Source organism: Miniopterus schreibersii (assembly GCF_964146895.1).
Source record: "Miniopterus schreibersii genome assembly, chromosome: 11".
Classification (NCBI taxonomy): domain Eukaryota; kingdom Metazoa; phylum Chordata; class Mammalia; order Chiroptera; family Miniopteridae; genus Miniopterus; species Miniopterus schreibersii.
The window spans coordinates 6,576,774-6,591,837 of NC_138111.1; the positions used below are offsets into that span (position 1 = coordinate 6,576,774).

The following is a 15,064-nucleotide window of genomic DNA, read 5'->3' on the forward strand; positions in this document are numbered from 1 at the left end:
CTGCCTGAGTATAATGAACATCTATCTTTGGACATCCAGCATCCATTCACTTCCCTCATCCTGACTTTTTACCTCCCCTCTGTATCTGGGAGCAGCCATCCCCTCATTCTTGGTCCCTGAGTTCCAATGGCTTGGGCCCAGAAGAGAGAACATTTTCCAGGTAGCAGTGACAGGTCCAGTGGAACAAAAGGGAGCCTCATAAACTTAGTAGGTGAGTAAACAGTGCCAAGGGCTGAGGCCCAGTGGTCGCAAAGGAGAGGGCTCCTGGGCTTTGGGCATCTGGAAAGGTCCACAGAGCCTCAAGGACAAACACACAGGACAAGGGGACAGTAAGGCCCTTAGAGCAGAAAGGCATGGAGGGGTGGAGAGAGTGGTGGTCTGGACTGGCTGCAGCACACGCAGGATGGGCAGCTATGAGCAGAGGCCTAGCCTCGTGTGTCAGAGTCTCAGTGCTCTATCCCTGGGGGTGACCTGAGCACTCACAGAGAGAGAGGAGAGGAGATCTGTGTTACTGAGACTCACCCAATAAACGTGTACTGAGGAGGGGCCTGCTTGGTCCGGCCCATGATCCGAATGTCACAGATCGCAGCTTCCGTGGAATCCCGTGGGATAAATTTAATGCACAGCCTCTTCTTTCTAAAAGCTACTTCCTCTGAAGGAAAGAACAGAGAAAGGCATGAATCTCTATTCGGAACACTGCGTCTCCCGTCATAGTCCCCTTCTGGCAACGGAAGTGGCCAGTCATCCAAGTGCCCAACAGGAGGGCTGGGCTGTACCCCTTTTTCCCTCCACAGGCCCACAGTGGGCAGGCCGTGTGTACAGGCCCTGACCACCAACTTTCTCTGCGGAGAAGGGGCTCCCTGGGCATGCCCACCTCTGTGAGGAGAAGCTGCCTGGAATGAACCCATTGGGCTGGCTTCTAAACAACCTGCTAACTGCTGCAGCCTTCAGATACATACACGTGGACACCTGAGTGTTAACACACTTTACTACATGGACGCTTCTCTTTTTCATTTTATTGTAGAAATTTTCAAACATTCCCCAAAGTGCATGAATCTACATGCTCCCATCATCCAGTTTCAACACTGCCCCAAATGGACAAGCGGGTTTCATCTCCCCCCGCCTGGCTGGAGAATTTAGAATGAGTCTCTAACACTGTGTCTTGTCACTTGTCAATAGCTCAGCAGGCATCTGTGGCAGACAATTTTTTTTTAACACGATCACCATGCCATTATCATTCTTAACAAAGCGAATAATTCCTCAATACCATCCAATAAATAGTCTATATTCAAGTTTCCTCCATTACCTCAAAAACATCGTTTCACTGTTGGTTTGTCTGAACTTAGCTGCGAGGTCTCTTAAGTCCCTTTTATGCTGCAGCAACCTCTCCACCTTCCCCTTGTCTTCAGGGCACAGAAGCTGGAGAAACTGGGTCATTCCCCTGTACCTCCTGTAAACCAGCAGTTATAGCTAAAGACTTGGTAAGAGTCAGGTTAGGGCTTTTCAGGCAAGAGCACTTCCCAGGTGGTGTAGGTACTTCTTGTGGCATCACATCATGAGGTGTGGTCCAGCTCTGCCCCCTCGGCTTCCGGGGCTGTCGGCCTGGTTCCCCCCATGATGAAGTTCCCAATAGCTACTCTCTGAGCAGTGTCTGCTTCCCCTCAAGACTGTTTCTTAGATCCATCATTTCATTAAAGGTTTCAGAATGGTGATTTTTCTATATCTGTCATTCCTTCTGCATTTATTAGCTGAAATTCTTCTATATAAAAAAAATAACTTTTCTTCTTCAACTACTTGGTCTCTCTGAAGTGTGCATTGCGTAGGAAAAAGAGATAAATACGTTATTCTTTTATTTATTGGGTCTTACAGAGAGATGAGTCGGTGCTCTAGTGACTTCCAGTGGTGGCCAGCCAGGCATCTGCTTGCTCATTTGTGGTTTTTAAACATGAGTTTCAATCAACTGCAGTTACTCAATACATGAGTCAGATAGACCTGGGTTGAAATCCCAACTCCGCCACTTTCCAACACTATGACCTTAATTTCTCTGAGCTTCTGTCCCATTAGCTGTAAAAGGGAGTCAATGAAACCCCACCCCACAGGGACGTAGGGTGGATGAAATGGGATAACAGGTAAGCTTCACTTAGCCCAGCACCTGGCACACATAAGTGCTTAATAAAGAACAGCCACGAATGTTCTGATCACCATCACTACAAGGAGGCCTCCAGCACACAACTCACGTCAGGATTTGGCATTGACTTTTAAGACCTGTCAGTTCTGGGGCAGGAAAGAAGCACATTCAAATCAGGGAGCGGAGTGATGAAGGAAGTGCAGGCCTGTGGCTGGTCTTGGCTTTACCAAAGGGAGACCAGAATCAGTGGCGTTGTGGTGGTGTTGTTGGGGGTGTTGCATGTCAAAGAGCCAGGTGGAAACTCAGAACCTGTGGGTTCTCTTCCTTGGTGAGGAAACTAAGGACTAGGATCAGATCTACAAGGTACAGTAATAATGTCCTGAATCCAGACCCCAAACATTGTCCCCAGTAGGCAGGATGGTATCCTGGGGAAAATGGTCAGAGCGACCCTACACCTTGGAAAACTATTAGTGTTAAGATCAGGCCTTTGGATTGTTTTTTAAAGATTTTTTTATTGATTTTTAGAGAGAGAGGGAAGGAGAAGGAGAAAAAGAGAGAGAAACATTGATGTGGGGATGGAGCCCACAACCCGGGCATGTGCCGTGAACAGGAATCGAACAGGGAACCCTTCGGTACATGGGATGACACCCAACCAACCGAGCCACACTGGCCAGGGCAAGATCAGGCCTCTGAAAGTATGAAGAAGGTGAGTGAGACCTGTCCTCAAAGTAAATGAAAATGCAGGTGTTTTGCTTGCTTTTGTCACGCTGCTCTTTGCTCCATTCCTCCATTCCTCCATCTACAGCATGGAGCCGCTAATTACACATGCTTAAACAGGCCTGATTTTAAGTAAACATATTATACAGTAAATTGAAATGTGTTCAGTCATGCTAATGAACAGAGAAAGGACACAGCACTTTACTAAAACAAACAGTTTTCCAGTTTTTAAGTACTATATGGATTGCAACAAACTGTATTTTAAATTAATTATAGGAGTCTTGTCCTTTTGGCTGACTTTGTAAAATCAAGGCCTTACATGCGTCCAAACTGCACAGAGCTGACCAGAGGTTTATCTACTCAGCTTGGGCTCACCTGTCCCCTGGGTAAAGGCTCTAGAAAATGACCCTATGACACGAAATGAAGAGGCCACCCTGAACCCACCCTCCTTGTGTGATAAGACACCTGGTGGAGATGCCAGGACAACCTCAAAGTCTGTGGCACAGCCACTCACATGCCCCAGTCGCAGGAAAGGCTCCCCTCCCCGGATCACTGCACAGGCTCACCCACAGCAGCTAGACCGAGGCGTAGACAGTACTCCGCCCTGGGCTTCCTCACTTAACTGGTTCAACGAAAGGCAAGTACAGAATGGGAAATCCCTTGTGACTCTATGGTGTATCAATATAAAGACACTGTAAGTCGATTAATTGTCAAACATGAACATCAACGCAAATTTTAAAACTAAGAAAAGCACAAGGGAAAAGTGGGAAATTCATACAAGTCTACAGGCAATTTTAGTTCCCAAGCAGACAAGCCATTTAAGAATAAGTGAAAGTAGCAAGCAAACACTTGTGAAATGTTCAGTCTTGCTAATAAATAATGGAGTGAAAATTAAATACAGTTTGGATAGCAAAACTAAATAAAAAATTTAAAACCTATGCCGACAGGTCTGTGGAAAACAGGTACAAGCCTGTATTCATTAGTGGCACTGTGAATTGGTATTTCTGGAAGTTAATTTGGCAATGGAGAGTAATAATGTTTATCTTTATTGAGTCCATCCTCTGAGCAAGGCACTGTGCATGATGGGTACCTTAGGTGATTCAAAGATGAATTAAACATAGATCTTGCCCTCAAAGAAGGAGATAAGTAGTAAAGACATGAAGAAAACATGTAAATGGCTAAACTGCAAGCTAAAAACATTATTATGAGGCAGATAATATCCCCTCCCCCATTTTACAGATGCGGAAACTGAGGTCCAGGAGGGTGAAGCCCTATAGTTGTAAGTGCAGAGCCAGACTCAGTATCAGGCGAGTACGACTCCAGAGCCCAAGTTCTCCACCATGACAAGCTTCACTTTGTCCTAATGGAGGTAAAGATGGTAATTCAGAGGCAGAACCAATCACTCCCTTTGGCTTCCCATGACTGTAATGCACACATGCTTACTTCCCTCCAGGCCCTTCAGCGAGTGTGTGCTGTGCCGGGTGCACTGAAAAGCAGTAAAGAAGGCAGACAAGGCCCCTGACCTCCAGCTGACTAGAGCCCTGTCTGATTATGTTGTAATGCAATTCCTGTTGCCAGGTACAGGTCACCCACTAAACTGTCCCCGAGGAAAGGGCCAGTATCTCAGTCACCTTTCTATCCCAAAGCCTGCAGTGCCACTAGGCACTCATCAACCTTAGCTGACTGTGGAGGGGAGAGAGAGCTTACTTCAAACTGGTATCTAGGGAATAAAGACTGTCTGATGCACGCGGGAGAACTTAGGCTCACCTTTGGGAGACACGGGGTGTGGACATTCAGAGTGGAGGGAAAGGGCATTTCAGGCAGAGAAATGCCTGAAACTGCTAAGCAAGTATGTGGTCAGAAAAGAAAGGAGCATAGAGAGTGCACAGTAAGTGGTTCGGTTTGGGTAAAGCACAGGGTGCTTGAGTATGAGGAGAGGAAGGCTGGGGGCAGACCACAGAGGATCTATGACCCAGTAGCCTCAAGTACTTAGAAACCTATCACAAGGAAATCATTTAAAATCTATACATACCCAAACTGACCTACAGATTCAACACCATCCCTATCAAAATCCCAGCTGGCTTCTTTGCAGAAATTGACAAATCTGAAAATTTCTATGGAAATTCAAGACACAGAAGAGCCAGATCATCTTGAAAAAGAAGAACAAAGTTAGAGGACTCAGCTCCTGGTTTCAAAACCTGCTATGAACAGCAATCAAGACTGGCATAAGGAAAGACACACAGATCAATGAAAAAGAACTCCAAGTCTAGAAACGAACTCTCACATTTATGGTCAACTGATTTTCAACAAGGGTGCTAAGACAAGTCAGTGGAGGAAAGAACGGTTATTCAACTGGACATTCACATGCAAAAGAATAAAGTTGGACCCCATCCCATACCATTCACAAAAATTAACTCAAGATGGATTAAAGACATAAATGTAAGAGCTAAAACTATGAATCTCTTAGAAGAAAACATAGGCATAAATCTTGGTGACCCTGGATTAGGCAGTGGTTTTTTGGGTATGTCACCGAAAGCATAAACAAAAAAATAAACACATAAAAGATAAATGGATTCCATCAAAATAAAAGTTTTCAAAGGAAACCAAGCAAGTGAAAAAAGAACCCACAAAATGGGAGAAAATGTTTCAAATCACGTAATTGATATAGTACTTCCATCTAGAATACAGTTAACCCCTGAAAAAATGCAGGGGTCACAGGCACCAATCCCCCACACAGTCAAAAATCCAGGTATAACTTTTGACTCCCCAAAAACCTAACTATTAATAACCTATTGTTGACTGGAAGCCTTGCCAGTAACAAAAACAGCCAATTAACACATATTTTGTATGTTATATGTATCATATACTGTATTCTTATAATAAATTAAGCTAGAGAAAAGAAAATATTAAGAAAATCATAAAGAAGAGAAAATATACTTACAGTCTCTATTGAAAAAAATTCTGTATATAACTGGACCTGTGCAGTCCAAACTCATGTTGTTCAAGGGTAAACTATATATTAAAATATTCTGGCAACATCATTAGCTATCAGGGAAACACAAATCAAAACCACAATGCGAGGCCACTTCCTACCCACCAAGACGGCTGGAATGAAAAAGCACGACCATGACACATGCTGGGGAAGATGTGGAGAAAACTGGAACCGCATGCACTGCTGGTGGAAATGTAAAATAGGCTGCCCCTTTGAAAAAAAGTTTGGAAGTTCCTCAAAAAGTTAAACACAGAGTTAGAATATGACCCAGCTATTCCATGCTTAGGTGCATACCTAAGAGAAATGAAAACACATGTCCACACAAAAACTTGCACAGGAAAGTTCATAGCAGCATGATTCACAACAGCCAAAAGCAGAAACAACCCAAATATCCATCAACTGGATGGATATGTAAAATGTAGTAAATCCATAAAAATGGAGTATTATTTGGTGACCAAAAGGAATGAAGTATACTGATATAGATGCTGCAACACGGATGAGCCTTGGAAACATATGCTAAGTAAAAGGAGCCGATCATGAAAGACCACATATTTTATGATTCCATCTATATGAAACGTCCTGAACAGGCACATCTACATATAAAGTGGACTAGTGACTGCCTAGGGCTGGCAGGGGGTGGGAAGGTGAGGGCTGGAGAGAAATGGAGAGTGGCTGCTAATGGGATGGGGTTTTGGGGGAGGGGATGAAATGTTCTAAAATTGTGGTAATGATTGCAAAACACTATGAATGTACTAAAAACCTCTAAATTGTACACTTTAATGGGTAAATTGTATGGTATGTGAATTATACCCAATAAAACTGTTACCAAAACCCCGATACATAAATATATAAAAATCTTCCTGTAAAAGGTGCTCATGCTTTTCTAGAGCAACACTGTGCTGAAAAGTGTGGTTGGTGTCAGACTTGTGTGTACATTCTAGTTACTCCCCCACTTCTGATGCAAGACCTTGGATCAATTATTTAATCCCCAAGCAGTTACTGTGCCTCATTTATCGTATATGTGGAAATGGGCTTAATAATATCCATTTCCAAATAGGAGTCTTCTGAAGATTCAGGTATGTAAAGCATTTATGACAGGGGTTAGCATAGAGTAAGTACATACTCAATATCAGCTATTACAATTATTAGCTAATGCATATAATAACAACAGCAAATGTCCAACAGTGAGGAGACTGCTACGAAAATGAAGACATGCTATGCAAAGGAACCTACTTGCTTCACTAAAGAACTACGTGGGGTCTGTACAGATATGAAAAGTCAGGTCTACGTGAAATGCTAGCAAAAAACCAGCAAAAACAGTGGGTCCACATGGGGCTAACTATGGAAAATTCAAGTACGTATGACGCAGAATGAGACACAGAACTTCAGAGAGAAATCGTATGTCATAAAGGAGTCTATTCGCTTTTTATTTACTGCTTCACTGTTAGTTGGTAAGAGTAATTAAAAATAAAACAAGTGATTTCACACCAAAATGAGGAGGCTCAGATAGGCAGAGGCTTCCCAGCACTGTTTAATAACCGACGCGCATGACAGGACCCTGAAGACGCTCCCAAAGCATCAGCGACTCTCCTCGGCTTGGTTCTGCTCAGTGCTCCCACTGAATCCCATGTTCTCTGATGTGCAATCTTTCTGGTTCTGGCCTTTCCTGTGAGCTCCAAGAGCCAAAACTGAGGACATTATTGCACTTGTACTCCCTGGGGGCCTTCTGATTTTTTCCCTTCTGCTTCTGGGTCTTGTGCCAAGCTTGCCTTCAGCCACACAGAGGATGCTCTAAGGACGGACTATTGCCAGCTTCTCCATCCATCCCCGAGTGACTAGTCCAGCGGGGAGCCCCGTTCTGAGAGAAAAGGGCATTCTGCTCAATCGTGTGGCACTAACCAGAACACTACAGGCTCCTTGGGGAACCATGTTGTACACATGGCAAGAGTTGCAGGGTTTATTCTTGGGCAAGTGGTAAGGACTCCTAAAATATTTCCATAGAAAAATGCACATAGGAAAATCTAAAAATATGCCTGGAGGAAGGAAACCCTCTCTGGGATGAGTGCTCCTGGAGGATGACTCACGTGTGTCCGCCGTCTCCTGAATCGGGATGAAGCCTACAGGCAGAGTGTCCTTGACGTCAATGAGCTTCACGTCCACCAAGACGTTCCCTAAGTGACTCTGGGGAAGAAAGAAGAGATACAGACCATGAATCTGAACACACCTGTGGCAGGTTGGCCATTTTGGTTTCGAGATGCACATTTAACACAATGACTCTTGTAGCTTTACCAGAGCAGGTTAATTAAAGTAGGTGCCACTTAATGCTCCCCAGGTTACATGCGGACTTGGAGGCCCCTGGGAAGGAGTTTTATCTGCAGAACCTCAAAGCCGCTCATTTAGACATGGCCTTGGGTAGACGGATGAGCAACTTTGGAGATGCTTGAAACATAACCCAGCAGAGGGCAGCTGTGCACACGTCCTGGGACCAGCTCTCAGGCCCGGCAGGTTTTAGAAAGCAAATGGGGGCGAGAGCTATATCTAAACCGAACAGAGAACCAATCATACTCCTAAGTGATCACCAGTCTGCATCTCAACACACGTTTTGGTTGCTAGATACATTCTGTAAAATCCCAAGAATCATAAAATACAGAGTGAAAAGCCCTGCTGCCTCAATATTACCCATCTTCTAGAATGACACGCACCAGGGCCTCTTAAAGTTTCTATTTAGTGGTAGTGTGTGGGGCCCACAGTGCACAGTTTCTGTAACCAGTGCAGAAATATCTTCTGAAGACGGCTCGCACCATCCTGTAACTGCGAGAGAGAATTCTCTGCAAACGCGCTGGTACTTGGCAGCCCTCATTTCAGGCTGGAAACGAGCTCTAAGGATATCTACCCTACAACTTAAATACATGGGGCCACCCCAGAGAGTTCATTAAAATCTTCAGAGTAATTTGCAGCTTAGCTTCCCCCTCTCCAGTTAGAGCCAGTTAAGGAAAGACTTATGGCTGCTGAACCCAAATCTCTCCAGTTAGGATACCAGCAAAGCACTCTGCGTGCCCATTTCTCAGAAGCTCCTCGTCCCCTGAAGCCCTGCATGAGCACACTCTCAGTTTCCTTGCTCTGCATTAGGACAGGTGCCCAGATGGCCAGCCCATCACTCTGGCCTCCGCAGCAACTCCTCAGGCCTGTTTCCATCTTGCTCAGAGAAGGGCCTGCGCCTCCATCTCTGCGCATGGGTGGCCAGCCCCCTGCCCCCAGCACAGTGCCAGCTAACACACTCTCTGAAGGCCATTCTGGGAGTTCTTACCATCTACACTCTCCACTCTATTCTCTCTTGGCACTATTTTCCTTCATACCCATTTACAATGGCACATTTGCAAGGTTATTTAAAATCTGTCTCGCCACTAGAGTTTAAGAACCAGGAGAACCAAAACTATCTGTCACTACTGTAAATCCACATCTGGCACAGTTCTTGGCACACAGTAGGTGCTCAGTCATTATTTGCTGAATAAATTAATGTTTTTTGGTACATTTCCAACTGGGTGGGCTGCTCAAAGTCAGAAATCAAATTGGATTTGCTGGGATGACAAATCTAAACTATATCAATAAAAACATTAAAAGTATATTTAAGCCCTGGACAGTTTTTCTCAGTGGTTAGAGCGTCGGCCTGAGCACTGAAGGGTCTCGGGTTCAGTCTCCGGTCAAGGGCACATACCTGGGTTGTAGGTCTGTTCCCCAGTTCCCAATCGGGGTACGTGCAGGAGGCAACCAATTGATGTGTGTCTCTCACATCGATACTTTTCTCTCTCTTTCTGTCCCCCTCCCCATCCCTCCCTCTTAAAAAATAAAAAATAAAATAAAAATCAATGAAAAATCCTCTGGTGAGAATTAAAAAAAACCACTATATTTAATAAAATACATTATAAACCGAAAGCACATAAATGAAATACATTCTTCAAAATTTAAATGAAGGTCGCTATATCAAGGGTAAACTGTGGCCAGTGCTTTTAGGGCCCTATTGTCACAAAATGGTTTCTTTCTCACAGAACTCCACTTGCCAACTGCTTTCTACTCATCCATCTGAGGTGGCCGGGCCTCGGGAAAACAGTGCACAGTGTGGTGCAGCGGTGGAAAGTGGACCCTCATGGACGAGGGATACATCTCTGACAGTGTAGGCAGGGTCTGAACCGTTAACCTAACTCGCAGACATCAGCTGCTTTCAGAGCCACCTCATCTAATCGATCATAATTTTTTTTCATGGCAGTTGCGTTTCCATGTCATCACTGCTTTCTGCATTGAGAAATTAACAACTGGGTGTGTTTCCCTGCCCTGGAGATGGATGGGCATTCATCAATATCATTCTCAAGTGTCTTTTGCTTGACAAGTCGGGTTTTACGGAAGTCAACTGCAAACCACTTAGCGATCTCACCCTCCACACTCTACAAATGTCCCCAATCATAAAACCAGAACATGGGTGGTGTGGCCATTTTTAAAAAGCATCAAAAACCCCTCCCATGCATACAAAATGAAGGCTGCACTGTCAGAGCTTCCTGCAGTCCAAGTGGGGTCCCTCCGTGCATGGGGCTGCGCTGTGCTGGGTTTAATACAGTGGGTCTGCGACACCATTAATTTTGCGTGTTCCTGTCCCCTCCCCCGCCCGTGCTCCCTTTCATTGCCTCCTCATAAATATGAAGACCGTATTCTCAATCCTTGTTGAGCAAGTGATTCATGCCAAAAGCCCAACATGCACTGACTCAGGGTATTTATATTGCCTCTGGTAGCCAGTATTTGCTAGTATACTGTAATTATTTTTGACAACCTTGCATTTAAGGTAGCCACAGATAACCAACTTAATATTCAAATGTTCATAAATCCTTCTGTTTAATATCCTCCCTACCTAATCTATGTACATTATTATTACAGGTAATGCAGAAAGTACAGGGCATGAAAAGTGCAATTAATCTCGATCCTTCCCCAGGAAGCAATGTCACTCCAAAGCCAGGTTTCTGTATTAATAGCATTATTGGGGGAAAGAAATTTAGGTTTCAAAGGAGTCTCCCAAAACTCCTACATTGGGAGTCTCAAGTCACCTAATTAAGAATCTGTCCAGTCTTGAGATCCCACGTCCCTCCTTCACAGTTGTAAAAAATTATGCTACGCCAAGTCTTGGCTCTGACAGCAGGGCCAGCACAGCCTGGCTGCAACAGACTAAACTATGCCTCATTCCTGTCTGCTCCTGGCCCGACAGTGGGCCCCTGCTACCCCCTGGAAACGGATCCCTTTGGATCTCACTACAGGACCCATTTACCCTTTTTCTGAAACCAAAATGCACCTATTTCCTATACTGCTTCCAAAGAGAGGCAGAGGTTTCTCCCACTGCCTGGTCCTCTCTACCCGCCACCCTGGTCCTCATGGAGGAAGACACACAAAGGAAGTACTCAATGCACATCTCTAATGTTCAACAAATGGTGACTAAATCAATGCATTTACTATAATAGGTTTACTTATACCAAAATTAACAAGCACAGGTGACTCTTCTGTCATATTTTAGACTTGTCACTGTCCCCACACAAAGGCATCAGGGACTCTTCTGGCCTAGAGTAACAATAACCCACAGCCTTTGGGGGAAACACAACAAAAACAGAAATCAGAAACGATCAAAGAGACCATAGCTGTCCTGGGAGGCCACAGTCTTCAGTCAGGGCGAGTGATGACTGAACAGATATCAGAAATGACTCTGGGAAACCACTGAGCAGAGCGAGGGTGTGAACACGAGCTGTTTAAATTCCCGGGAGCGGCAGTGAATGCGCAGACCTCCACACAAAGGGGTAGCCAGCGGAAAGAACGGAGGTGACAAAAGCTAAAAACATAAACAGTTTCAAAAAAGGGTTTTGGTAACTCCCAAGACAAAGGGGTGGGGAGTGCGCTGTGTGAATGTTGGTGCAGGAGGGAAGGTAGGGCCATGGGGGGACGTCTGCGAAGGCAACCTGGTCCTCAGACCTGCCCCTTGGTGGTCCTCAGGCTGCACAATGAGCCCCAGGGACCTGCTCAGACTCATTACAGGCATAGCTGCCGCCTGCCGGCCTGTCTGTGTGAAAAAGATGTCCAGTGTTTCACCAGGACTGACCCACTCCATTAGAAACTCCTGTAATTGGGGGGGGGGGGGGATTAAAGCAATGACTTCTCCGCAAGGCCTGAATATGTTATCATTTTTCTACCAAAGACTTCTCAATAAACACAGGAATGGCAGGTGAAAGAGAGTGACAGCCAGAGAACTGTGTGACTGTCTACATCCAGAAAATGCAGAGGGATAGGCAAGGACCCCAGGCAGGACCATGGGGCTGTGGGGATATGTGATAGGGAGAAAGACCATTCTTTTCCCCAGTCACGCTTCTGAATGAAGATGTTTAAAGTTGTTTTTCTTTTTAAACCATGAACATATGTTACTGTTATAATAAAACTTATAAATTAACAAAAATATTTCAAAAACCTTTGCATTAGAAAGAGATAGTAACATTTAAGCCCCAAATAAAATGAAAATCTTAAAATGAAAATCTACTCCCTATTTGGAGCTAGGAAAGACAGGAGGCCTTGGAGAAGCCCCCAAACTCTCTGATCCCAGGAAAGGAGCTAATACTTCAAGAGACTGTCCGGGATGGAAGAGGTGTATTTTGCAGGGTAACTTGGGCAGGCCCCACACAGAGTACATACTCAGGAAAACTATTTCCCCCCCTTTTTTTAAAACCACCCATTAAAACACTGTTGGAAAAGCTTTAGTAGATATCTCCAAAAATTTCCTAATTTATAGGCCGGCCCAAGTATGAAAAATAGCATTCTAAAAGACACCTACATTTGATGGATACCTACCTGCAGAAACAATGAAATGTCCTAGGTCATACAGAGACTGAGGGAGAGAGAGTCATTTTGGAAACAGGGCTATATCTGTGAAAAGGGGGACATGTGGCATCTTTCTAGCTATGCCTCCCTTTGTTGGTCAGCTTTAAACCTAGCTCCACTGTTACTTGGAGGAAAGGTGGGCCAATGAGAGCTGCAAGAGATATTTCCTGGTTTCCTTCTGAGAACACATCTTAATGGAATTCACGGGACACTTGGGTACATGGTTAATAATCCTGTTAATAAATGAAGCACAGCGAGAGCTGTGGATTCCACCCAGTTCTCTGAAACCACAGATAAATTCATATGGCGATGAAAATAAACCACAACAAAAACACGAGGAAATTTCAAACGAGAATGTAAGTGGCTTGAGCTTGCTCAGCAAACAGAAAAGCGCCACTAGACTTACATTTTCTTTGGAAAACGATCTCGTGAAACACAGGTATCTGGTAACCTTGGACTTAAACAAGCCGTCTTTCCAGAGGTCAGCATCCACACCATCTGCTGTCTGTGCCACCTACACCGAGGAGACAGAGAGGGAGTGCAGGTAAGGCAGGGTGGACGGAGGTGTGTGCAGCTTCTCCATACCTGGGCCAATTAACACCAGCCGAACTCTCCTGGCATCTCATTAGTTCATTTCACTAGGCCCTGGGAAGAAATTTTCCAAAAGGGGAAAAAGGGAGAGTGTGAAAAATACAACTTCTAAAAATATTGTCCCCGGGGAAGCCATTGATTAAAGACACCCTGACAAAAATGGTCCTAATGAGAAAAGAGCAACTTTTGTTGTAATGGACCAAGGAGGGACTAGAGAAGTCAGCACATTAAGTTGCTCATTACCACTTACTCGGGGGATGAGAGAGGTGCAGGAAAAAGTCCAGCGGGGAGTGAAATGCCACCTGAGGGGGCACCCCCTGTGGGGAGGCTGGCGCGGTCCCTGCTCTAGGATCCCGGGGCCAGCCAGGGTGCTTTGGTCAATGGGGGTCTACAGGGGACGGGGGCAGGTGTCAGGAAAACCCGTTCCTCGGTGTGTCCTCTGGGTACTAGCTCTGCGAGTGGTATTCAAGGTCAGAAACTGTATCATGATAGAAACAAGGAAGACCCAGCTCCTGGTTTATTGTCTCACTAGGAAGCCAGCTTCCTGTGCACACACAGAGGCATTTTCCTCTAAGGAGAGTTCAGAGACGAAGCCAGCCTTGACTTGGGCCTTGCAGGACCTGTGAACTGGGCTGCAGGGGGGCGGGGACTGGTGTGAAGGTCCACAGCTATGGGGTTTAGTATGACTAGAGGAGGAGGGAAAAGGCTGGGAGGACAGTGTCTTCCAGACTGCTCTCCGAGTGCACTGTCAGGGCCAGGTATGCTCTCTCGCTCGGCAGCCTAACATGACAGAGGATTCATCGACCTCCAAGCACCTTGGCTGGCACCCTGCGGGGGGGACTGGGCAGGCTCAGGGAGCAGCATCCCATTTGGGGTGTACTCGGAGTCTCCCTGCTTGTCCTTGTGAGGTGCAGTCCTTGATCTGACAACCTCCAGCCATGCTGACAAACTGTGAAAGTGGCTCCATTCTTTACACAAAACACTGCCGGGAGTTGGCAGCATCCCTGAGCATGTTCACAGCATGCTGGAGGCCTCCATCGCATGCAGGGGCTAGGGGCGCGCCAGGACATCCTGGAGCTCCCACAGCCACACTCTCTGAGGCCGCCCCAGAAAAGCCCACAGGCCAGCAGGCAAAAGCAAAATGCTTTTTTTCAGTCCCAACAATTGTAAACTAGCAAATGCTACAAAGGAGGAAGAAAGCTCCTTCTGCTAAATACGCACATGTTTGCCTGGAATCTGGAGGAGGAATGGCATGGGGCTAACTGTATGGACCATTCACTGCAACTATGTCACCTCGCAGAAAGAAGGCGGTGGTGCAGAATTAGGCCTCGCCAGCACTTTTTCCCATGATGGTCACACATAAAGTTTCTTGAAAAACATGAGATTTAAGGTGGTGGCCCCAACTCTCCACCACCAAGAATCCCTTCGATTTGTTTGCTCCCTTGGATCCCATGTTTTGAAACATTTTTTTGTTTCCCAAACTCTACTTTTACTGTATTTCCTCAATTTTAGGATGTAGTCCTTTGGGAATCACCAGTGGATTTGAAAAACATCCCTTTAGGAAATAAAGAAATAGGATCATATCAAGAATGTACAGATCTATTCTAAGGTGCATCCCAATTTCAGAACCACTAAAATGTGAAAATAAAAAGCATATAGGAACAAAGAAATAAGGAAACCTACTTGGTTTCTCTATAATAAATGCATTATTTTTAATATGTTGAAAAAAATGTCTGCGG

General features: G+C 45.3%; 1 protein-coding gene across 9 annotated transcripts in view; it reads right to left on the reverse strand.

The window, feature by feature from the left end:
• MVB12B (multivesicular body subunit 12B) overlaps positions 1–15,064 on the reverse strand; it is a 142,190-nt gene that overhangs the window by 94,143 nt on the left and 32,983 nt on the right. For all 9 annotated transcript variants that reach the window (XM_081151097.1, XM_081151101.1, XM_081151103.1 and 6 more), the window contains 3 exons: positions 13,141–13,248; positions 7,922–8,018; positions 523–652 (listed from right to left, as the gene is read on the reverse strand). In XM_081151097.1, coding sequence (XP_081007223.1) covers positions 523–652; positions 7,922–8,018; positions 13,141–13,248 — 335 coding nt within the window. The remainder of the gene's footprint in view (positions 1–522; positions 653–7,921; positions 8,019–13,140; positions 13,249–15,064) is intronic.